We start from the raw sequence: 26,786 nt of genomic DNA on the forward strand, positions 1-26,786 counted from the left end.
GCTATTTTCGGTCATATCAATCTATTATGATAATAAAGCTATAATTGAACTGGCAGATTAAAAAAGTGCCAATAAAAGGATGAGCCGACATATCTGGTTTCATCACAAAGATATAAGATAATATAAAAAGAATAACATAGTTTTTTTGAATATGTCAAGTTGCTAAAAACTTAGGAGATTAATTAGCCAAGGGCTTGTCTAAGAGTAGAGTCCTAGAATCATTAACAGGGATAGGGCTTAAGCCTACCATGTAGTCAATGATAATGAGTACTCAAATTCTATGACCGGAGATTCCATGAAAGTGGTTCAATATGGTAAGGAGAAGCTAATTAAGTAATCGTATCCAAGCATGACTTTTGGACATCTTCAACCATCTCTATAGTGTATACTTATGTTAGTGATAAAATATGCTAAAAGGCTAAGTTATCCCTCTTAATGGGTCTAAGATTGGAAGTCCACAATGTATTAGATCATAAATATCCTAAGAGGCTTTACCTATGTGAGAACAAACATAAATATCCTAGGAGGATTCACCTCTGTGAAGACAATTGTAAATATTGTGACTAAGGGTTCGTACCAACCAGGCAAATCCTCATGAAACATCAAGATGCTAACTACAAGATCTTTAATATACGTTGATCATTTAAAGATCCAATTAATCTATATAATCTGCATATGACAAATCAAAGTTTGAGATAAAGTCCTACTTTAAGGTCTAACACACTATGATTTCTTCAAACAGGCAGTCAACACTAAATAGGGTTCAAGTCCATAGGATACCTTATCCATTGTATATTTTAAGTTATTCAGTTTTTCTTCTTTATGATTTTATTAGCTTTGAAAATTGAAACCTTTTGTATGGTATTGTTGAAAAGGTTTACTGATTTTTCTTTTTGAAAAGGTTCAAATTTTTAAACTCGTATTCAATATACCCATTTTGGATACTGAAATACACATATACTTGCATTTTTTGAGGTCCAGTAATTCCAATCCTAGTTGGGTTTTAGGGGTGTTGGGTGATAATCACATTCATGTATACATGTGTGGCTAGTATGTTTTGCAACATGCCCCAATCAGATTTAATTCATATTTGACTACATATCTATAATGTAAGCGATAGTATTTCAAAACTTTTGACAGATAGTTTAATTTACTGATTTTAAAATTGAGTTTAAACTTGAATTTGAATTTGGTTAGCTCTCAAGTTACTCGCGCACCATAAAGTGTACGTTGCTGGTCTTTCGCACACATGTTATCGGGCTGACTTGTGAAGTGCCAACACAAACAGGCCATTAAGGCCTGTGTAGGGAGAGTCGTTTGAGACCTTTAAGGGCCCCTGTAGAGTTTACTTCGATCGAGCCTATATGGAGGCTCCAAAGTCAGTCTTGAGACAAGACAAAAAGCCTTGCGTGAGTTAGTGAACCTCTGAGTTAGCCTGTTTTGAGCCTATTTCCCATACTCTATTCTCTAATTCTCCTTTCCTAATTTTTTTTCTTTTGCCCTTTTTCTCCGCTTTCTCTTGCTGAGGAGTTGTTTGGGTCATACCTCCATGCAATTATGGTCGTGATAGGAGGATTTAGGCTGAGTGCAGTTTGTTGTACCTTGGGACAATCTTATCATATGCCTGCATGAAAGGAAAAAATTTGTTCCTAGGATAGTGCCTTCACATACCTTATTCCAGCAGGCATACGTTCCAAATTTCTTTCTTGTTTAGTTTACATTTACAATAATACAACTATCAGCAATTTCTAGGAAATAGCCTCCAAACAATATGACCTTGTAGCCTGCTATGCTACACCAAGCCAAGCAAGCTTGAGCTCCAAAGGCAAGTGTTCAGATGCAAGCTCAATCCATTGCTCGTCCCTGTACTCTCCAAGAGCAGCCCCCGCACCAAGCGGCGGGCGGCCATGGTTCTGTGCCATCCATCCCGATCCAGCCATCCAGCCAACGCAACCACTACAATAATGGCGGATGAGGCACAACGCTTATTATTCATGCAGCTCACTCCAGCTCAAGTCATGGTGGGGTTCCTCCACTACAGCACTGCATCAAAGCCTCTGCTCTGTCCATAGCTCTGCTTGCTCCAACATGCATAGTGCTTCCACCAGTGCAGCAGTGGTGAGTGAGCTAGCATCTAGTGACTCAAAAGCTGCACTAATGGCACTTGATACTTTGCTCAAGGATGATGGCAGTCTCAACTCTGTAGCAGCCATCATTGCGGAGAGCCGGGGCACGGCAGCAATTCTTGAGGTGCTGGAAAAGGGGTCCCTCTCCACCACCAAAGTGGCTCTGGACCTCTTTTATAAGATCTTGAAGCATTTGGCAACCCCAAGAGAGCAATCTCTGCGTCCTCCTCAAAGTCGAACAACTTAATATAGTGCTTGGCCAGATGGTTCCATTTCAGCAACAGTCTTTCATGTTTCTGAAGCTCTCTCACCCAACAATTTGACATTAGATTTTTGACATTAAGAGAAGACAAACTCTGCATTTTACCTTAAGGATACTTAATTTGGTACACATCATGTTGTGAGGAACTCGATAACAATCCGTATAGCTATAAGCTGCTAGCACAAATTCTTAGCTTAAATATTTCTTTATTATTAATTGATTCAATGTTACTAGACAAAATTCTAATTTTCGAGATGTAGGGATATAGGGAGACATCAGCCTAGAAGAAATGTGAATACATCTCTCAATGATATCATGCCTTCCACCAATCTTGTTCTGGGATCAATGACAACAAGCCGCCGTACCCCTGGTAAGGGAGAAGACATGTTACCTCATCTGAGACTTCTATGATCTCATGAATGTTGTGTGTGTGTGTGCATACTTGTGCATTTCCTGTGTGCCAATATAGATTCTCCGACAGGTACCTGGATCAGATAGTAGCTCCAAAATCTCACCGAAAGAAGTTGAACGCAAACAAGTGTGGCATCGTCTGCGGCCATTTGCCTGGTATACTTGTTCCAAGGCCTGAAACCAGATGCAGTGGAGTGACATCATCAACTCAGGGAAAAGGGAAAACAGCCTGATTTTATTACTACAAATCTGATTTGAATATAGAAAAATTATCCAGATTCCTCATTTTTGTTTTTGTAGAGTTATGTGGAAGATTTGGATATATATCACCATGGTGTACACCAATATTACAGAACCCAGTGTGATTTTAAGACCGGTTCACTACGAATTCAAAACTGAATATGATTGCAATATGTGCTTGAAGTGTTCCATAAAGGAATACTCATGTAAATAAAGAGATCTAATTCATTTCCATGAAGAGACAGGTCGCTGTTACGTGACTAATTTATTATAAAGCTAAACAATTCATCTGAATTACGGTACCATCTTAGCACTAGAGAGAAGCTAGTCTCGGTATTATTTGAAAAAGGCGAGATATCAACCTGAGTATAATTTAGCCTAGTTACCCAAATGATAGAAGAGGTAGATATGGATAAATGATAATGAATGCATAAACAAGCAAAAAGTGTAGACTTACTTGTTCCATGGTCATTTGATCAAGCTGAATGCGAGCATACATATCATCTTTTGCTAAAGCCATAATGTCACTGCATGACAAAAAACCACATTCACTTCTTTATAGATCACATAGAATTGGAGAAATGGAGATGCATAATAATCATGGAATATTTTGCCATCCTTAAAATTGCTTTTAAAAGGTTGATGAACTCAAGCACAGAAGATTAATGAAACACATTTCAAGCTCAAGCATAGAAAATTGAGCCTCCCAAACAGTGGCAATGAGTCCAAAAGTACATAATTAATAGGCCACCAAAGACATATTAAATTCAAAAAAGTGCATAATTTCCTATGTACTTAGTTATTTATCCACGGCAAAGAAAGTAAAGGATCCGATCTGGTATGATTCCAAAACGAAACACATGGGAAATATTTTGGAGCAGCACAGCATCAAATCAGAAGATAAGGTTAGGTAACATGTAGATAATGGTTTTTCTTGTGTTTTTGTTGCATTACCATGCATTTCCCATTTTCCGAATAACAACGAGTTGTGCTTTTCTCCTTGCACAGTATTTTCTTGTATCACTGTAATACTATGTACCAACTTGGTAGCTATGTTCTTGAATCTGCATGACAGATACACTGAACCATGTGCAAATGCAAGTAGCCACCTAATTATTTGCACAGCCACCCACCAAAAAGAGTATTCATGGCATTTGAAGAGCTACAGTTCACAACAAAGAGAAAAGCAAGTGCTAGCATATAGTGAGCTGTTAGCAAGGTAATTTACCCAGATAGTTTATTGCACGAACCACCTCTAAACTGCCATTGCTCAATTGAAAGCTTCTATCCAATTATATAATATTATCAACTACCAAAAGTTTAAAAGCTACAACCCATAAAAAAGGATTAAGAATAGGTACATGTGGATACAGAAGATACCTGCGAGAGTATACATCGATTAATGATCCATGGTCATCAACAATCGGAATAGAACTTACTCCAGCTGAACCCAAAAAAAGGTAGAGAATTAGTACAGTACAGAGGGAATATGACTTTAAGGGCATGCCTACTGAATGGCAAATGTTAGTTGGCAATAGAGGCAAAGGAACATGAATGGAAAGAGAATCTTATACGCAGTCCATTCCCCAATTAAATCAACATATAACTTGCTACAATTTAATTGATAAAAGAAAGCAGGTAATAGAGACTTCTAAAGGGGTCATACTTTTCAGAAATCTACAAAAGCTTGAGAAAGAATCTGCAGGTCGGAAGCTTGGCTAAAGCCTGAAAAAAGTTCCAAACAAATTTGCCAACAAAGTCTGGTTTTGAGCTTTTGGACCTTGTACAGCGTGATTCTTTACCTTCATTTTGTTGAAGGAAATTAAAATTGTCCGGCAAATGAAATCCCAGAGTTATTATCTGATGGTTCTTTGATAATTATCCAAAGATTTGCAAAACTGCTTAAGGGGCATAAAATTTGTATCTAAAAGGCCTACTAATGAAGTAATCTTAAGAGATTGAAGAGCTAGACTATTCTGAACAAAATCCATTATCACTGTAGTAAATGCACGTGCACATGGTGAAAGCATTTGAGCTCCATCAATTTTAACCGACGTGATGTTTAATCAAGAAAACATTTCGACATTTGCCATAGCATAGATTACTTATTAACAATATGGCATTAGCTCTGAGATCTATGCTCATTATATGCAAGTATGGCTCAGTTTTGGACACCAATACAGGGTCTCAGATACTCCAATAATTCAGGAAGCAGTGGCATACATGCATAGATATATATGACCAACAGACGAATAATTTGATCCATCAAACCTTTAGTGAGAGATAAGTTAATATCGCAGAGTTAATCCAGAAGATAAATTGACCTAAAATCACAATCATCCACCAAACTGTATCTCTTAATTCCCTTAAGCCATCTGTATCTAGTAACAACATTCCTAGAATCTTTTATGTATGTGATTAAATAAGTCAGATCAAGGTAGCATAAATAAATAAATAAAGGAACACATCATATTTTGATGGATTCTTTCCTTTAAAAGTCAAGATTCTGCAAACATCAATAGCATGACGTATTATAACATGTACAAGAATATGTTGACACAACTAGCATTTGATTAAATATCAAAGGATATATCCATAACTAAGCAAACATTAAGATGACATGCAGGTTAAAGAATGTACAGATAATGGTACAAAGGCAATAATACTGTCAGTCAAATATCAAGCATTAGAAGGTTTGAAATCTGCTGAAGAAAAGGCATATTGATATTGAAGGAAAAGTTGGTGTCTTCCTGTCAATTTTTGAAGATAGCTCTCTAAAGTTAAGCAGGGAGGGTCCTTATAAATTAACTAGATTTAACATGGAGAAAAAAAGAGAAATGATCTGATCGCCAAAAGCAATTCTTCCAGTATAACATCCTATCTAAATGGGAAATGTCCCTTGAAGTTTTGCAATATGCTATCAAAATATCAATTGAAGAACTGGTTCTTAATATAAATATGCACGAGTGGGCTTGAGACACGAAACAGACTCCATATCTAAATGGAAATGCCCCTTGAAGTTTTGCAATACACTATCCAGCATATCAGTTGAAGAACTGGTTTATATTATAAATATGCATGATTGAACATGAAACAGACTCCATGAACCCTAAAGGTTCACCAATCATCTAGGAGTCCCCTTCAGGATGAAATCTCTATAAGCAGGCATTGTATTAGTTGGTAAGCTATGATATCAATTGAAGAACTGGTGCGTATTCTAAATATACACGATGGACTTGACACATCATATAAATTCGATGACAAACCATAAGGTTCACCAATCAACTGCATGTACACTTGGGAAGAAATTTCTATTAGTAGGCACTGAATTGGTTAGTAAGCTACAAAAAAAAAGTCAATACTTATAATGCATGCATATGTGTATTTATGTTTCATAGCAAGACACTGAAAGCTTATTAGACCCAATTTTAAAAAATAAATACATATATATCTCAAATAGAGTCCTGTAAGAAGCTTGGAGGTGGTTTTTCTGCAATGTTAATCACTAATCAGCCATGTCCACAGTCCATCCAATTTATAGGAAGTTGTTCAAAACAGTGATACTGAAATCAAGATTCTATATTTAGGTCCATGAACACTTGTTCTTCTTAACATGTTAGCATCTCAGAACAGTTAAAAAGGTAAGTGTTAAACTAAAGGTTTAATTTTAATGAGTACAAAACATTTGAGTTCAAGTTCACGAATCATGTGTTCTTCAAGTATTTAAGGTTGTGTACAGGAAGTAAAAATTGATCCTTAAGTGATTAAGTTTGGAGAAGATTTCACAAGATCTTGTGGAGTTCTATAGTTGAGGAGTCAACCCCAAGATGAGTAGAGCCGAACCCTAGAAGACCACAAGGCCAAACAAGTGAGCATTAAAATTTAAGGTCTCGGGAGTCTAGCCCGGCATGCTGGAAAGGACTAGCGCATCTCCAAGAGTCAACCCTAGCAACACACAAATTGACCCCAAATCTGCCATAGGGTGAAAGAGAACATAGTGAAAAATGGGCATTCCACGAGTCGAACCAAGCAACACAAAAGTCGATCCCTGCCGATCAAGAGCCGACCCCAAGAACTACCAAGTCGACCCTAGAATAGCCATAGGAGAAAGATAGAAAGCAATGGAAAACATCCATTTCAGGAGTCGACCCAAAATCCTCACGAGTCGACCTGAGTCTTCCACAAGTCAACCCCAGAAGACTACGAGTCAACTCCTCTACATGAAATAGTTCCAACAGTTAGTTTTTCTGTAAGTGCAGAATGGAAATTTCTTCTCTAACAGCTCGTTTCACCCCTCCAATAGTTGAAACAGCTCTCCAACAACTCGTTGAGATATAAATGCATTCCAAACAACTTGGAGAAGAATAATTAAGAAAGAGAAACGAGATACTGAGGGACATCAAGTGATATTCAAGAGAGCATTTAAAGCTTACATTCCCTCACTCTTGGAAAACATTAATTAAGCATTCAAGTGAAGCTTCTAAGCATTGAAGACGAGCCTCCACAGGATTCAACTTGAGCTTCAATGATTGTTCATTTTGCTCATTAAGAAGCTGTGTAACTTTCTTGTTTCCTAGAAAAGATTGATTCCTTCTCCTCTAGTCCCAAGCCAAAGCGAAAAAGGATCAAGATCACCAAGTAGTCCTCACCTGAACTCCTTGCACAAGCTTGTGCAACGTTGAAGAAGGGATCTACGCTTCTATTTTCACCTACGCCGAAAAACTTATTGTAATCTGTTTTTATTGAGGGCAAGTTTCAACATGCCTAAAACTTGAGGAAAGCCCTATCCAAGCCTGAAATTGGATAAAGAAGGCTGTGATTGGGTTGGTTTTGGTTGATTTCCCATGAAAATCAACTGGGTTTGATTGTGAGCCTAGCAAAAACAATCGAGATGTAATCTTGAGGTAGATTATAGTGAAATTCCCAAGAATGATATCTTTGGGAGTGGACATAAGTGCTGAATTTGACACCGAACCACTATAAAACTTGGTGTTTATTGCACTTTTGATCTTTTTATATGCTGCATTCATTCTTTTAATTTCTTAGTTGCATATACTTGTCATAGAACACTTCACTTACACTTTAAAAGGTTGTTTTTCCACTGCATATAATTGTAAAATTTTTGAGAACCCAATTCACCACCCCCCCTATTGAGTTGCATCGTTAGGCAACAAAAAAAAAATAAAATTCTCAAATTTTGGTTATAAAACTTGAGCATTCTAAGCAGCAATACCTTTCCGTAATATTTTGTTTTGTGATAATAAATTCAATGTAGCACAGTGATAGCTCAGGAAGTATCCGGTTGTTGCTTACCATGTGACAAGTTGATTTGAACTATTACCGCTTAGATATGATGGAATTAGTTAAAAAATGCAATATCTTCACTCGATACTTCAGGCATTTTTAGAGCTACTAATATGGTGGAATATGCAATTTAGTCATGTAATTAACAACATAAAATGATTTTTCATAAGTTGTGTAAGATGATATATTTCTTCGTAATGTATGATTTGATTTGCGTGGGTCTTTTCAGATAAATTCATATCTTACAACTTACAATATGTCATCAGCACTAGTAGAAAGTAATACAATCTAAGCTAACATATGGTTGTACATTCTCATTTTTGCCATTTATGCCAATATTTGTCATAGAATTCTAAAGTTAGATCTAATTTAAGTTTCTTGGCTGATGCTATGTGATACATCGAACCACAAAGGACATCAATTCTTGATGGCCAAAAAACAATCTAATGTATTAGCGAATTCTATAGTAGAAAGTAATACAATCTAAGCTAACATATGGTTGTACATTCTCATTTTTGCCATTTATGCCAATATTTGTCATAGAATTCTATAGTTAGATCTAATTTAAGTTTCTTGGCTGATGCTATGTGATACATCGAACCACAAAGGACATCAATTCTTGATGGCCAAAAAACAATCTAATGTATTAGCGAATTATTACAAACTAGCATGGTGGACAAGCACAATATGTGGCATACTTATATGCAAGGTTTTCAATACAGTCGGCATTGAATTTTAGAAAAGCACTAGAAAGGGGTAGTTTGACAGGAAGTTTTTAGAATTTTATCTTACAGGCTTCAAGTTCATAGAGCAAATCCAAGCAAAAAAATTGCAATCTTGGAATACTATCCTACATAGTTACATCAATGTTTAGATTTTTTCTATTCCATAATTTCAACATCAGAAGCTGTGTTTTTGAATAGAAGGGGTGAGGGGGATAAATCAGCATTGTTATATTCAAAATAATAAGTCAAACAAGCTTCTATGTACAATTAAACACATACAGAAGCCCAAATGAAACAAGTACCTTCTAGTAGCAAATCAAGAGCAGAACTTAAAGGTGCATTTCGTTGCAATATTGCTAGTTGACGTACACTACCCCTTCCAGTATTTGGCATCCATGTGCCTATTGGGATCCTGAAAATCTGATACTGTAGTAGTGGCAAAGATCCGATATACTCTCCAAAACGTGTGCAGATAACTGAACAATTGATGATGTCAAAATGCGCTAAAAAACATCACATATGTGGGTTTTAAAGAGGGAGATAAGAGGGGCTAAATTGCTGTACATTTTAATATTCCAGGAAGGCTTGCAAGATTTAGTAATGGCATGGATGACCCATCTTGCAACAAAGATCTAAGTATAGGAACTGCAGATATCTCACTGTGAACAATCTTGAGAGCCACATCGTTCAGAAGATCATCATCCAAGACCTCCAAAAGAAATAGAGATGTAAGAAAAGCAACAATAAATAACAGAACTCAAAATGGATAATGGACAAGAAGACAAATCCACTTTATGTCATAAACCGTGGTCTAACAGACAGCAGAAGCCTTTCTTTGAGTTTAAATTTGGCCAAAGATATTGTCTAAAGGAAACATCAGTGGGAAGATCTAGTAAGCGTCACACCACACCCCAAGTACTCAAGAGTTCTGCTTGAGTCCCCACAATGTAGCCCATGAGAGTTTTATCACCAGCAACCACATAACAGAGAGATTTCCCCATGGCACACCACCCTCCTATCATCAGCGATATTATACCGATGATGGTGTTAGCATGAGAGCTTCTCAAATGAGTACCTCTAGTGCTATTTTGAACTTTAGCGTCCCACTGCACTTACTACATCTAAGGCCTTGAGGTTGTCATTATTCATAGAAGTATTTATGATCTCAAAAAGAAAAAGGAAAAAAAAAAAAAAACTCCTAGATCCTAGTGGTGCCTCTGCCTTGATGAAGCTTCATCCTAAGATAGCAAGTTCTTCATAATCTCATCCAGTATCCTCTGGTTGCTCGTCATTTTATCTATGTTTAATCCATATCCTGACAATAGCCAAATTATCTGCATATAAGCTGTTTTGTCAGCATGCAGCATGTTTATCACTCCTGTGTAGCCTTCAATACTTTTCCGAGGTTGTCACTTGCTTCCTTCTTATGCTATTTTATTTATTGGTCAAGCTTTTCAACTGCCTAATTTTTATCGGGCTAGAAGACCACTAATGAAATCCCACTATCAGTTTTCACATCTTTTTCAGTGACTTATATCTTCTTAGAAAAGAGACATATTATACACAATCTTCAAGAAATGAATTTGAGTGATAAAAACCTCCTAATCTACAACTCTCTTCGAAAAAATAATAGCTATCTAGATTGTTGACATTCCAGTCTTTCCAATAGTAAATGAAACAAATCAAGTAGCATTTGTCAAATTTTGAAATTTAAGTTAAACACTAAATTAGACAAACAACCTTAGCTGGTACTCCTTCAAAAGCACAAACTTTGAACAGAACTATCTTACCTATGGAACTGTCACACAATACAAGGATGATACCTCTTGTTAAGCAAACCTAAAACATTGATCCATTATAAGGGGCGCATTATAGATCCTGTTTAACAATGTGGGCACCATGACTGCATATATCATACCTTCATACTGCATGTTTGTGTATCTTGTATGGGAGCATTGGTCCACAATCAACATAAGTACTGAGTTGTTGAACCAATAGAGTCATAACAAGCACTCCCATCAGTTTCTCCACAAGGTGTTAAATTTTTTGTTCAATAGTGTCTCTTATCTGTACAATATTAAAAAGCAATAGTTGAGCCCATGTGTCCGTCACTTTTTTTATTAACATCACCAGTGGCTTTTTATGTAAACTTTATTTAAAGAAAATATTATAATGCATATATTAACGTAAGTTTTGGAAAACTAATGTCCAGTTGTTTACTTAACTCTCCCCTGCTTATCTTTAAACAATCCTGTCTGTCTCCAAACTCTACTCCACCAAATTTATTTGGAATTTTGATGGTCTCATTTTTTTTTTTTTGTTTCTAAAATGCATTTGCATATGCTCTTATGCTAGTAACATAAAAGGAAGAAATGGATGCAGACATTTTCATGAAATAATAATAAAAAGCAGCCAGTACCACTCAAAAATTACAACAATACTAAAAAGTTCTAGTAAAGCAGAACCCTACAGATATCAGAGGCCTTCTACGTAATATCAGAGGTCCAGTAGACATTCCATATATCTGGAGTTTCCCTTCTTTCCAAGCAGAAACTGTATGCATTTCAAGCTCTTCATTAGCTAGAACCCGAACACTGCTGTGCAACTGCATATGGAAAGTAAGAAGTGAACTGAATGCAAGCTCAGGGAAGAGAGGGAGAGAGAGTGAGATTGCAAATCTGAATGCATTATGAAATAACCAATGCCAATATTAGATGATAACTTATTGTGCAAGACACCTACAGAATCAGAAGCATTGTTTTAGGACTTTTAAACAATCCAGAACCTATAAGCATAGACATATCGAGGGTCAAACCTCAGTTCAGTTTCAACTGAATCAAATGAGCTCCAATATCAGCAATTGCAACATTTTCATTGGTTTTATCTCTAGTTTAAGCTGTCTTGGTTAAACATATAAATAAAACATAAAATGACAAACAGAAATAGGAAAAATATTATCAAAAAAACTTAATAAGCTAAGAATAATAAGTTAGGTATCATTTTTAAGTAGATTATGCTGTTTAGGACATTTAGATATATTGTTTTAGTAGCTCGTACTGAAGATTCATATAACCAAGGTCTGCGGTACCGATACCGGTAGGTAAGTAGATTATGCTGTTTAGGACATTTGGATATATTGTTTTAGTAGCTCATACTGAAGAATCATATAACCAAGGTCTGCGGTACCGATACCGGTAGGCGTACCGGTCGCCTACCGGAACGGTACAGTATGGTTTGGTTCGTACCGGACTAGCGATAAGCTTTTTTTTTTTATGTTTTGGTACAGTACGGTTTGGCCACGCTTGGATAAATGCTACAGAGTGGCATAGGCATTAATGAGCCCGTGTTAGCGCGCTGCCCCATGCGGGCTAGGGACGGCTTGGATCTCGCGGACTGGGCGCACGGGACGCGTGTCCCGGTTGACTGGGTCGTGCATCCCGGCTTGGAGAGTCCCAGTCCGGGAGGGATTGGGACTTAGGCGCGCGGCCGCCAGCTGACGCGCGAGGGCGCACGCGAGCGAGCGAGCGGGCGGGCGCATGGGCATGCAGGGCGGGGAATCGCACGCGGGATAAATGCCACAAAGTGGCATTAAATAAGACCGCGCGGCGGGTCGCAGAGCGGGGAACGGTTCCCCAGCATGGGAACTGCACCAGCGCGCGGTTCCCCAACGCACGGAACCGCGCATGGAGCAGGGCGGGGTGATGGGGGTTCACGGTCCAAAGCCCCTCACCATGCCCCTTTTCTCGCGCTCCTTGTGTGCGCCTTCAAAAAACACTGATGATGAACCGATTGTAGGCAACGCCGATGGAATAACTCAATATAAAGATCAATAGTGAAAGCAAACTAAATTCTATTCCACTAAATTGAAGAACAAATAACAAGAACAATGAAAGCAAAATAAATCTAGCAAGGGATTGAAAAGATCCCTTCCTAGCCCAATCTAGTGGAGATTGATGTATCTACCACTAGCTTAAATCCTATAACACAAGATCTAAGGACCGAAATCTATTGAAAGCCTAACCCCTCAATAGCCCAAGTTTAAGGCCTAACCCCAAGACCGAAATCGGCACAATGCCGCCCAAGCCTTTCAGCCGAAGAACTCTCAACAATGAGAAACAAGACTCAACTTATGGATCATAGAATGTCCTACAATGGCCTCTTACAACTCTATTTATAGGCTAAGACCCTAGACAAAACTAAGTAACCCACTTAAGATAAACATGGCAAATTGTCTTCCTATGGATCCAAGGCTTCTCCATCGATTTGGCACGAGATCAATGACTGAAAATCACCCAAGAAAGGTCCTCCCACAAATGGATATTGACTTGGCCTTTGGCCATTGGATGGTGGGTGATAGAAGGCTAGGTCGGCTTGGATCTCGCGGACTGGGCGCACGGGACGCAGGTCCTGGTAGACCGGGTCACGCATCCCGGCTGGGAGAGTCCCAGTCCGGGAGGGACTGGGACTTGGGCGTGCGGGCGAGCGCAGGCGTGCGGGCACTATAGCGGGCAAGGTTTGGTCAGCCGAACCTCGCAGTACTGTAGCAGGCAGGTGCTCGCGGGCTGGCTGGTGCGCGGCCGACCGAACCTCGTTGTACAGTAGTAGGCGGGCGCGCGCGGGCTGGCTAGTGCGCGGTCACTCTGGCTGGCGAGGTTCTTGCAGCCAAACCTCGCCGCACTGTAGCAGGCGGCCGCAGGTGGGCTGGCGCGCGGTTACTGTAGCTACCGAGGTTCTTGCAGCCGAACCTCGCCGCACTATAGCTGGCAAGGTTCCTGCGGCCAAACTACGCCTGGCCTATGCCCAGCCCCTGGGCATGCCTGGCCAGTTGCTAGCGCGGCTGAACCATGCCAGGCTAGTAGTAGGCATGCGCCGGGGCTTGGCCGTGCTGTTCATGGTGCGCGCTTGGTGTGCATCCGCCATGGCCGTGCCGTGCACGCCATCCTACACGCACGGCTCTCCGTGTGGCTTGCTCCTCTCGGCCGAGTGCCCGTTGGGTTGATGGAGCAAGGTCTAGCGCGCGGTCTGATCCCACGCAATGCCGAAGTTGTGGATGAACCTCGTGGTTGGCAAAGGGTCGGTCGGCCACAATACACATAATTTGGCCACTTTGGCCTTCAGTTGGCACATGGTCCTCTTTCGGCTTGGCGCTTCCTCGGCGTTGCTTGCGTGGGTCCTCAACACGGAAAAACGCACGCCCGCGCGAAAGCGCGCGGCCCCGCGCCTGTGCAGGGTGCTCTACCCGAGGTACGCATGGCTGAAAGGGCCAGGCGCGCTTTCCCACCGAAAAAAAAATGTACTAGTGCGAACCGGCCGGTTCGCACCGGTACCAGCCAGTACGCGATCGGTATGTATGCGTACCAATCGAGATCGGTCCGAAAATAGCTGGAACCAGTTTCCACGCTGTCCGAAAATCGATTCCAAGCCGGACCGGTCCGTACCGGCCGATACGGTCCGGTTCGGCAGACCATGCATATAACCTTCAAACATTAATTATATTTACTAAAGATCATGTTTGGATCAGAGTACAACGCATTGTTTCATTAAATGTAACATGAAATAATAGAGATGTCTTAGAGATTCAAGCTCTAGTTAGCCAAACCTATTTCAAAAGATTTGCATGTCCTCAAAATATCTTTAGAGTCAGACAATGCTATGATTCCAAAATTTTCCAAAATTTAAATCTATGTCTAACATAGAGAAAATGCTTCCCGACATCTAAAAAAAATGAAGAAACGACAAAAGGTTACCTACATAGATGGTCGAACCATCCCAAACCATCCAGTTCGACGTGTACCAACTCGAACTGGTTGGTTATTGGGACGGGACAACCTATCAGGTCGGTGCAGTCCTCAAACCGGCTTGAACTGACCTGAACCATGCAGAACCACCCGGTTCTACTCGATTTGGGGCAGTTCGGATAGTTCAGGGCCCATACTTTAGAGGGGGAGGCGGAGAAGGCCTCCCGTGCCTTCTCACCTCTTCAATATTTTTAATAAGACAAGAGAAAATCTTCCATTTTTGCTAGATTTGAGGCCAAATTGATGGTTTCTTTGGTATAATCCCATTCCCTCTTCCAATTCCCCTCTTTGTTTCCTTTTTCATGCCAAAAATAGACAAAAATGGAAAAAATGTGGGGAGATCAGGCCAAAATTTTGTATTTCGACATTATTTCATAATATGCTCTAGACCTGAGGATCATCTATGTAATGAAGATGAAATCATAATTTTATGTTGATCGGATAGTTTTGTAAATTAAAAATACTTTATGGATTAAAAGATATAATAAATAAAATAATGTTCATAAATTTTTTGAGAAATTGGTAGCATGTTTGAGGGTATGTATGCTAGTTGCCAGCTCAAGTTAATAGCAATTTACTTAAATTTGAGCATAATTATGGCTGCCTAAAATTAAACCTAAATTCAAATACATTCAAAAAAAGTAGTGATTAGTGCATACCAAGATTTGTCGTACCGTCCCGTACCGTCCAATATGGGGTGTACCGTACTATATCGGAAAAAAAGGTACGAAACATACCTTCATGTCGATACAAGCTCCGTATCGCCCGTACCGAGGTGCATACCGCCCCGTACCGAAGCATACCGATATGAAAATTGAGAAAAAATGTTAGAGTTATTTCGGCACAAAGATATACCGTACCATACTGTACCATACTGAACCGATAAAGTACCGATACGGTATCCAGTACCAAAATTGCGGACCTTGGTGCATACCCATGGATTAAAAAAAATATGCATAGTACAGTTGTAAGATTTTACATTAATATGGACTAAAATTAATTTTCTAGATATGTTATAATTAAAAAATAATTTATTATTTTAAAATTAATTTATTATTAAAAATAGCATTATGTATAGATAATATAGGGGTAATTTCCAAAGTAATGCAACCATTTTTGTATTACAATGTAAGTTATCTCATTTTAAGTAATTAATTAAATAATTATTAGTTTAACTAAAAATATATGTCGTGTGTTCACCAAGCTTGCAGATGTGGATTTAGGAAGGAATGAGAATAAGGAGCATGGTATAGTTTGGGACCATGGTTTAATGGTTTTGAGTGGATACCACTAGAGGAGCAAGTGTTGCGATGTAGAGTTGAGGGGAAGAGTGATGAGGTTGAAGCAGCATCTAACTAGTCGTTACCCTGACATGGCTACTTGTAAAAAATATCCATGGAAAATCCGTCAGATGTTCAAAAAGCACTATGTCGATTTCAACAAGCAAGAAAAAAATGCTAAGAAACAAGCAAAGATCAAGCACCAAGTAGCTGAGCCACCTTCATATTATTCGAGAGATCTGAAAGATTATAAAGCAACATATCTAGATGATATGGAGGCTCATATTTAGACTACCATACAGGGTAGCCTAAATGCTAGTGGTAGAAAGAGGAGGTTGCCAAACATAGGGCTCAATTTGGGCCCTCACAGTACAAGGCAGGTTCCAATTCTGGGTCCATCAAAATAGATCCAGGCTACAAGAGGAGCCAGACAGTTAAAGAGGTTGTTAGAGAAGATAGCAACCAGATAGCTTCTATGTTTGGGATCTTCGCCAACAAGAAAGAAAAGATGCAAAGAGTTATACTGGTAGGGGATATCATTCATGACCTTGATCAATATACCTTTCCCAGCAAAGTTCAAAGCAACAAAGATTTGATTCTAAGCTTATTAAAGATAAGAAAAAGGACAACCAGAGAGCTATTGGTTCCTAATTCCATGTCAACCACATCCCTGCAAATGCCGCAAAGAACGAGTATTGGTCTACTAACAGCTTTATCCAGAGAGCCAGTCAAGGTGTAGATCCTCCTAGATAGAAGAACATATAGGTAAGCTACTTGATAATAACAAGGACATAGAAAGTTGGATAACCTTCTACCAAAGCAAGGGCACCTATAATGTAACTCTAACATGTGATGGTCGGACAAGGCCCAGCAGGCAAGCATCATTAATCTCTTGACATGTGATAAGAAGATATTCTTTCATAAGTCAATTAATGCTTTGAACAAGGTGCACTCCCAGTACATTCTCAACTTGATGGAACAAGTAATGGATCAGATAATGGACCACTATACAAGGTCTCCAAAGATATTTTGATGATCAGAAAGCCACACATCTTCTGGACCCCATATGCTGCCCATTGCAAATAGACCTAGTATTAATGAACATTGGCAAGATTTGTAGGGTGAAGTAGGTGGTAGGACAACCCAGGCCATTACAAAATTCATATATAACCATACATGGGTTTTCCTTTTCATGAGGAAGCACAGGGTGGTGAGATATTGAGGCCAGTAGTCACCTACTTTCCTAAGCATTACATTGCATTCAATAGCCATATTGAAAAGAAGGCACGCCCGCGTTAAATGTTTGTAAGTGCCGAGTAGCAGGAGAGTAAACATGCCCATAGTGGCACAGACGGCAATCACGTGAAGGACTTAGTCACAAGCCAACAGTTTTAGAAGCAGACTGAGAGAATAATTAAGGCAATTACACTACTATATCAAGTGCTTAGGGCTATGGATAGCTAGAGGTACTCTTAGATAGGCTTCTTATATTATATGATGATAACCACTAAGGCTAAGATTAGGCAGGCAAATCCAAATGCAATACTCAATACTTGTTTATGCATATCAAATAAAATCTAAATACAATCATTTGTTTATTAATTAAATCAATTACAAAATATCTTGGCAGCCTAATACCTCAACCCAAAATTCCAATATAGTGTTACAAGAATAGGCATGGATAAGGACCTACTGACTGCTCCACACCATGTCGTTTATAAGATGGATCCTAATCCGTTTATTGATGCCCAATGTTTTAAGAAAGTAAGTTAATTTTAATAGGACACATGATCATTAATTTTTCAATTCAAGCAAACCATTGACATCATATGTCATGTATGTTTCACAAATTAAAGCTTGTCAGAAAAGCACCTACAACTTTAATCAAAGGGTAGCTGTGGCAAGCAAGGATAATATGAATCCAGGTATTTTTTTGGATATTAACCATCAAAGTTCGCCATCTCAGTAAAGAACCCCATACCAATACCATTCTACTATAGTGTCGGTATGTGATACGGTACGAGAGGCGAGGCGTAACAAGTGTTGATACGGTACAAGACTATACATCGGTTCAGTACCAATATGATATGATATTGTTTAGTACGGTACGGTACCGACCAGAACGGCAAACCTTGCAGACTATACCTGATCTAATATTTTCTAAAAAACAATGTGTAATATGCAATTTACTTAATTGCATTTGTAGTTGAATGATGGTTCCACTTTGGACTATCATCGAAAAGCCTCAATAGGTTAGCAATCTAGATCCTCCTACAGACGGTCTTCTCCAATGGTTGTGAGGGGCAACTAGTCAACCTTCGCTCTAATTCACAGCAAACAACGGAACTGCCTAACACAAAAGCGATCAAATGATTTGGTAATACGTCTACTATAATCTAAAAGACCGATTGAAGTGCAGACAAGAAGTGAAGCTGAAGTATGATGATCCACTTCACAATAATTTTGTATATGATGCAGAGGATCCAATGATTGGTTGGCTTGAGGGCCAATAGCAGCAGCCAGAGCTTGATGAGCCAAAATCATCTCCTCAGTTGGCTAGTTTCATAGCAAAGGAGGCTAAGGTGGGTGTGAGCAAAATGACACATGCCACAATCATAACTAGTTGAGTAACCACAAGGGTCACGTGGGAGCCGATCATCATCGCTAGGCCCTATGTTCAAGATATTCTTCTCGAGATTTGATAGAGATACTAAGATATCACCATGATATCGTGTCTAGTCAGGGATCAGGGTGGTGGGCCCAATCGAGCCACCTAACAAAGCGGCAGCTAGGGACATCCAAGGAAAGAAAGTTGTTTCTCAGATCAATAGGAAAGGGAAAGGAAAGAGAATTACTAACTATTGGAGAGAGTGGATGAGGAGCTTATTCACCTACTTGTTGAGACCAACAAGCTCTCGAAGGACCAATTACCCGGATCACATCACGACACAAGCAATAATGATAATGACAGTTCGAGCGATGATGCATCTAGTAGCAAGGAGGTGGTAGTGAACATTTCATGGATGCATACAACTCACGGTCTTATGGTCTTGGTTGATCACTGATGAGTTATAGTTCACTCATGCCACACAGGATAACGACCATGGTAAATGACCTAAAGCCCACAAGAATATGATTATACACAGGAGACGATCATCTAGAGGTGGGTTGACACATGACGCTGTTGTTGCAAATGATCTAGCATGCAAAGTAGGATCCTTGGATGTATTTGGATCTGAATTGTATGTCGGATTCTATTATGCCCCAAGGTATGACTCATATGGATCTCCTACTCTGAGACATCATATTGGAGCGGCTACTACCCCCCATAATCTCAGCCAAATTACGGATCTGATTTTGCTACCTTGATCTTCCCTCAAATAGGATGGCCAGCTCAATATTAGATGTGGGATCTGTATCGGGGTTGCTATCCAAGAGACTCATATTATGGGATGTAGGGTTAGGCACATTATTTGACTTAAGAGTCAGATCTCAGGCCTAGACATTTTTTTTTTAAAATTCCAATATCTACAAACAACATAGTCACTCCATGAGGAGCTAGATGCCGCACACATTTTATACTTCAAATTAATTTGATTATGTATTTTTAATTATAAGTATCCATGCATTCTCTGTCAATTATATTATAATTTCCTTCATTAATCAATCATACAGTCTATAGAGAACAATATGACATAAAAAAGTATCAAAATAGCATTGAAATCGTAACTCAAATAACCATAATCATTAAAATAATTCCTCAAAACAAAAAATGAAAAATTAAACATAAAAATAAAAAAGGTGTATAGGTACCGAACCAATATGCCACAATGAACCATGTGTCGGTCGATATGAACAAGTACCGCACTATACTAATCACTGACCGGTACAGCACCCACTATAGGTTCAATGGACCTTGGTTAGCACAAAAATAGAATATACCATAGATTTGGCCCTATACATATCAGTTCCAGCACAAATTCTGAAAGCACCATTACTTTCAAATATGTCCTGACTAGGCTGAATCTTTTCAATTTTGGTTTCATATTTCAGACAAAATATCAAATGATGATATATCTAAAAAGAACTCTTAGATGCTTTCATACATCATAATATCTAATTTAGGCATAATGCAAGTCTTTTAGTTGGCAATCAAGCAAAATAGATAAACATGGGAGTGGCAATAGCTTCAAATCTCTAGGCATGCAATTTGGTAGCATCTTAATTTAAGTGGAGAAACTTCGTAGAATTATGCATAGTTGCATCATGAGAGCCACATACAATAGTGGCAAGACCGTGGTTGCTTTCTTTTATTAGAGCAAAAAATTCATGGAATCACATAGCACATGAAGCATCCCATGAATATACCCAAGTCAACTAGTAGTTCATTGACCCAACATCAACATCTTAGCATTACTTCAAAGCACATGGGGTGCATCTAAATGCACTTCAAATTTCGATTACCAAAAAGTGGGACATGCTACATAGCTAACATGCTTTTGCTCTTTCATTTTTATTAATTAAACTAATTCTTATATAACTTAAGTTGCCAGCATGTCTCGAACCAATTTATAACAGCCATTGTTTCTTCCACCATTAAAATTGCAATAATCAAATTGTCTATCCCTAGCCAGGTCCTCGACCATTAAGCATATCATGATCGGACCATCTCTATTAGAAATGTCCATCTTTAGATACTCCAGTGAACACTTTAACTTTGTATATGTCAACTTGTTGCCAAAGATTTCAATCAAAAACCTGTTATGAATATTGCTGCCTTATAGTAATAGTGCAAAACATAGCCGGTAATTTAATCCACAATTGGTTGAATTTGATTTTGAAATCCAACCCAAAGAGAAAGGAGGATATAAAGCCTTGATTAAGTCCAAGCTCAATGATCAAGTGAACTTACAGACATAGGAATCTTAAATCAACTCATGGATACACACAGACAGAGACAGAGAGGGAAGAGAGAGAGAGAGAGAGACGGGGGCCGGGTTCGCGGGGGGGCGGGGGGGGGGGGGGGGGGGGGGGGGGGGAGGTTGAGGAATTGACAAACAATCTCATTCCTCTATCCCATATCAAACCATATCTAAAATTCCATGTTCTTTCCAAGTTAGAACAGGAATCATCAGTAATGCAGTCAAGGTCAACTCAGGGAACTTGGAGAGAGAGAGAGAGAGAGGCCACAAAACCCAAGAGGGCCTCCTAAAGAGTGCTTGCTCCTTAATGCTTTGGAAAAGGAACTTGGCTTTTTCCTCTCCATCCTCCTCCAATAACTAATCATCTCTTTCCTACTTTTCTAGTCTTCTCTAAACAACCCACATCCTCCTCAAATTTTTATTTTTTAATAAAACCATGTGACATATTCCTCTCTGAGATTTTGTTGCAGATACCTCTCTCTCTCTTACACAGTCAAAGAACCCGCCCAACTGAAACCTCCAGAAAAACACCACTATCTCAGTTTCTATGCCAAAAGTGAAAACAGCAAATGAAACAAAGCGGGGAAGATGAAAATGTAATACCAAAAGCCAACTGAAAAGTTTTTGCTACACAGAGAGGGATATTAAGGAGATATAAGTGAGCTTTTCCTTCTGAGAGTAGGAGGTGCTATTCTACAATAAAATGTTTGATTGCAGAAATTCACTGCCCCTATCCTTGCTGCACAGCAAACCTGAAGGCTTATATGTCAGCCACAACCATATTATCTCATCTCTACTTCAACTGCCTTATCTTTTTCACCCTGCACTTTTAATTTGCAAACTGTAAAAAGGACCAGAGCACACTAACACACTGAAAATTAGCAGATAGCTTACCAAATGCAAATGACCAGAACAACAAGTATTTTACATTTAACTAAAAGATTACAGGCTTGCTATTCATTTACAAGTGATCATTATGTGAAATGGAGAAAAATCATTGTTAAATAAAATAAAAGAGATTATTGTATTTAAATTGATCATTGTTTTAATAATCATGTCAATCAAGAGAAATGATCAAGGAGATAATAATACCTCTCTTAGAATCAGTATGAAGTCAGAAGCAGTTAACATCCCTGTTACATTTGCTCTGCAGTCATCCCAAAGAGGGACAACAGCCAGGCCCTGTAAAGATGTGTGAATTTCATTACACTAAAACTTCTCACTAGCAAATAAAAGAAAGATAGACTGTTAATTATGTGAACCTGATGCAAGAAAACCAAAACAAATAAAAAGCAACAAATGCCAGTGGATTATGCAGTTTCCAAGAGAGAATTATTTCGTTAATTGCCATATTTACACCATAGAAACTCAAGAACAATCTAAAAATTAAGTTTAAGAAAACACTTTATTTGAAAACAAGAAGGACAACAAAAAGCTGATCATAAGTAGGAAATTATAAAAATTCCTCGTATCAGCTAGCGTGAATTCCCCTCAGAAGTAGAATATGATTACTGGATGCCTTAGCTAAGAGAGAACAGCTTGCAACAGGTAGGCAACCAATGGCAAGAATACAATGCAAAAGGATCTGGATGTTGCTGCCTTTACATACAGGAAAAACTTTAAAGGAACAATGACCATGGGCGTGGAGCAGGTCACATTTAACAGGTTTGCCCTAAATAAATAATATTATGTCACTTGAGTTGCCCACTTGGTCTATATACTCCCTCCCTCCTTTTCCTTTGTTATCTGTTTTTTTCTGATCAGCAACACCAATTCAAGGCACCTTATCCTCTCCAAACCATCGCTGTATGGTTCAGAGAAAAAGAATAACCCACAAATCCTGCATGGCCATCATCTAGGTTGCATCACGCAAGTAACTGAACCATAAGTTCAAGTGCAGAAGCAAGGAAGCAAATCTCCCCCATGCATGTGGCCGCACAAGAGACATAGAGCGAGAGAGAGAGAGAGAGAGAGAGAGAGAAAGGTTTGAATAAACCATCTATATCATTATTATTTCGTAGTCATTTATTGTTTGAGTGGTTGACACATAGGCAACACGTCCAAATATTTGATGTTTAAACATGCTCACACTGAACAATGAACATTATGTTGGGATTATCAATTTGATTGGCACGCCACGGATTTGGACTAAGGTATAACATCAGTCAAGAAATATTATAATTGAACTCAAGATATTTATGGTAGTCAGATTAAAACCATTAAAGTGGGCGCATAAAACCTCACAACCAAACCTTGTCAAAATATGCAGAATGGACCAAAATGGGAAGATTGTCAGCACTTCTTACAAACACAGACAGACATCATCCAATAAGAAACCATATTAATATAGCAAAGGCTTATAATTTGAATTGGCACACTTACTTCTTCATACATGATATGGAATGCCTGTTTCACAGGCAATTTAACATCCATGATGGGGATCTGCAAACTTACAATATCATATAGTTAATTAAATCGAGGCATAAACAATTATTGGAAAGGCTAAATATTCATACCTTGCTTGAGGAGGGAATGATGTCATATATGGTTTGTGCTGATAAGAGTCTGGACACCGAATCACGGGAAACCTGTATTGCGGCATCTGAGGTCTGAAGTAAGGGGTCTAGGGGCATGTGGGTTGGCAGTGAGGCCTGGTTGACACAGAAGAAATTACATAACAATTGCAGGCACTAATAGACTAAAAGGAACATGAATATTTCAATATACTGAAATTATTTGACAACTAGCAAAAAAATAGGGAAGAGTTTGCTAATAAGATAGGCAAAACATGGGAACATACTGTGTACAAAGAATTGCCATCAACCACTTCCCTGTTTCTGGGAACATAAAGTTCATGGGGCGGTGCTGCATGCGAAACGCTGGGTTCTTCTACAAATATGACATTGTTCACCGTCCCATATTCATCACTAAGACATGGTTTCTGTTCATCAAACCTCCATATACCATCAACCAGAAAACGGTACTGACATCCACCAAAAGACCATATCAAAAATTGATGACCATGGAAACATAAGTAAATAGATAATTATGCACACATGGTCTATAAAAGTAAAGCCAAACAACAATAATTTTCATATACCACCAACAGTGGTTAACTCAGCTGGTTGGCACCCAACTCTACATAGGAGAGGTTCCAAGTGCAATCTCAAGTGGAGGCAAATAACCATTGTATTGCTCAAAAATGAAATAAAACAGCATAATTTTCATATACCAATAACCAATTGTTGTCTCAATCAGTTAGGAAGGAAATCACCAAACTGATTCCAACCAATCACAAAGTCTTGTAAAATATCAAAATTGCCCATGTTTTCCTCTGATTCTACAGCTGCTACCTACTCACCCATCTATAGTCAAATATATTCCATGAATGTTTTAAGCATCAACTACTTAAACTGATTAACCTTTGATTGAAAGAGAATTTTGTGCAAGTACCTATTGGAGCAAAAATGCAAGCATCAATGGGACCGGGTTGCTTGTCAGTGAGCGGAACCCTCTATATACCAAATATGAATATACAATGTTCAAAAGTGGAAGAACAAGACTATTTACTCTATCAAGCCCATAATTTCTATTATTGAAATATTATTTATAAGACAAAATATAGTTTTCAAAAGAATATTATGCTCTGAAATGTGTCTTCAGTGAGAGGAGTCATGACATTGTGTTATTCTAATAAAATATATATGTCTATCCTACTTACAAAACTCTCTGACATTGGTAGATTAACGCAGTATAAGAATGTAAAAGTCTAAAGAAATAGAAGTAGTCTATTTTCATAAGCAGAATGTATCTTCTCTTTGGACCATTTGACTCAACAGAATGTGCAGCATTGTTATCTATGTCATGGACAGTTCTTCCTGTCTCAGAGAGGGAGCATTAGAGTCCTTAGATCATTATGGAAGTTAAAACAGATGTGCCAACTTAATTATCCTTCCACAGTCCCCACATCTTTCCTGTGCCTATATTCTAACCAATGCACATGAAAGGTTTGATGGGTCTACAAGGTTTTGCCCTTTAACGAACTTGTGGCTAGTGGCAAAGTCCTTACAGATGACTAAAGGAAGCGAGGTAGGCTCACCTTCTTAGAGCTCATCGTATTTGTTCCCACAATGTGATGGTATCAACTTCTGCCCTCTTATACACAAACTTTTGCATGACATTCAGCACGTCATGGATCTCTTTTGGTTACTATTAGTGTTATATGAGTGGTTCATTTCTCTAAAGCTTTCTAACAAAGCGTCTTTTTTTTTTTTTGATCTTTTGATAAACAGATATACACAATGGAGAAGAAACTGTAGAAGGTGGGTGACCAATGATGGTGTTCTATGAGATGCACAGGATGGTGCATTCATGGTTCATAGGAATTTAGGAACTCTCTGCATGTCAGTTTTGATGATTCATATTGGAAGTAAGAATCATGCAAGCATGAAATTGACTGTGAATTGCCAACAGTTGTTAGCTCTACTAGTTGGCACCCCTCTTCTATGGGATTGCACGTGGGAGAGGTCCAGGGTTCAAATCTTGGTGGTGGCTCAAATACCTCTACTGCACAAAATGAAATTGACAGTGAATTCAAGACATCTGCTATCATTTTTGTAGCATATCAAACAGAATGCAATACAGAAGTAAGGTTCCCTCCCTGCTGTCTTTCACCCATTTCCACATAATTCCCCTTAAAGCAGAAGTTGTCCTCTCCATCTGATCATGCCTAATACCAGATGATGAGATGCATGATCAAATAAATTCTGATAAGTTGTCATATCTTCATCCCTGACTTCCAATATGGCAAACTTTCCAAGCCCTCGGCCTGCACAAGCAGTCTTCCCTTTCTTCTTTTAGTGGATCATCCACACCAACCACACTCTAGCTACTTAATTCCGCGATGCAAGTCTCTGCCCCCTTAGAACTCACATGAATATCAGAAGTAGTAGTGATATCTCTTAGTTATCATTGACCAGATTCCCGAAAGAAAAAAAACTGAATCTTTCCAAAAACTCCGTACCACTCCACAACAAAATAAAAAGAAAGAAAAAAGATGGATGCATAAATACAATTAAAAATTTGCTGCAAAGCTATAAGATTTCGTATCAGTACCTGGTAAGCTCCTGGTGGAAGATCAAAAAACGCCTGAAACTCTGTAAGCGATCCATCCACGAGCATCATTGGCCGAGGATCAATCCATCTATAAAAATCATCATCAAAATTTCAGTTTCTTAATATTCCAATGCCGCCCAAGAGCAATAATAAAATAAAAAAGAAAAACGAAGGGAAGGGAAAAGGAAAAGGGGACGAAACAAAAGAGGAACCTTAAGAAAGAACCGCAAATGAAGACATGGTGCCCTCCGTAGGGCCAAGCAAGCCTCGTCAGAACCATCCCCCACTCCACCGGAGACACGGCCTCGCCAGCCACCAGATTCGACCCCCTCCAAGCTTCAGCCAAGGACCCCCGCGACCATCCGATCCCGTCTCCAAAATAGACAAAAGGAAGCCGGAAAAGAGAAAAACCCTAAACTAATTGAAAAATTTATAAAAATTACATCCCTTAAACCCTAAAGTTGTAGTGAGCAGGGAGCGTAAACGACAGAATTAGAAGAGATTCTCGAAGAAAAAGCTCAAGCAATGGTCTTTGGGTAGTATAGAAGTCTCCGCCCGGGTGGAGGGAACGATCCCGGGTGAATCGCGCGGTAAAAGAAAACA

The 26,786-nt window shown here is 38.9% G+C and overlaps 1 protein-coding gene across 1 annotated transcript; it reads right to left on the reverse strand.

Annotated features, from left to right (window-relative positions):
- Positions 1-2,456: 2,456 nt before the first annotated feature.
- On the reverse strand, positions 2,457-26,786 carry LOC103696431 (sucrose nonfermenting 4-like protein). Its single transcript, XM_008778056.4, has 13 exons — positions 26,396-26,786; positions 26,184-26,271; positions 23,869-24,051; positions 23,585-23,719; positions 23,451-23,510; positions 22,161-22,250; positions 11,539-11,673; positions 9,633-9,777; positions 9,371-9,544; positions 4,420-4,483; positions 3,497-3,566; positions 2,874-2,973; positions 2,457-2,755 (listed from the first exon to the last, which is right to left on the reverse strand). The coding sequence occupies exons 1-13, from the start codon at positions 26,461-26,463 to the stop codon at positions 2,664-2,666; spliced, it is 1,404 nt and encodes a 467-aa protein (XP_008776278.1). The 5' UTR covers positions 26,464-26,786; the 3' UTR covers positions 2,457-2,663.

Source organism: Phoenix dactylifera, chromosome 10 (genome assembly GCF_009389715.1).
Source record: "Phoenix dactylifera cultivar Barhee BC4 chromosome 10, palm_55x_up_171113_PBpolish2nd_filt_p, whole genome shotgun sequence".
Classification (NCBI taxonomy): domain Eukaryota; kingdom Viridiplantae; phylum Streptophyta; class Magnoliopsida; order Arecales; family Arecaceae; genus Phoenix; species Phoenix dactylifera.

Coding starts and splice junctions, on each gene's coding strand:
- LOC103696431 (XM_008778056.4), bottom strand. CDS start 26,463: ATGGTTCTGACGAGGCTTGCTTGGCCCTACGGAGGGCACCATGTCTTC. Junction 23,511..23,584: donor TCATTCCCTCCTCAAGCAAG/GTATGAATATTT, acceptor GTAAGTTTGCAG/ATCCCCATCATGGATGTTAA. Junction 3,567..4,419: donor ATCGATGTATACTCTCGCAG/GTATCTTCTGTA, acceptor TTTGTCATGCAG/TGACATTATGGCTTTAGCAA.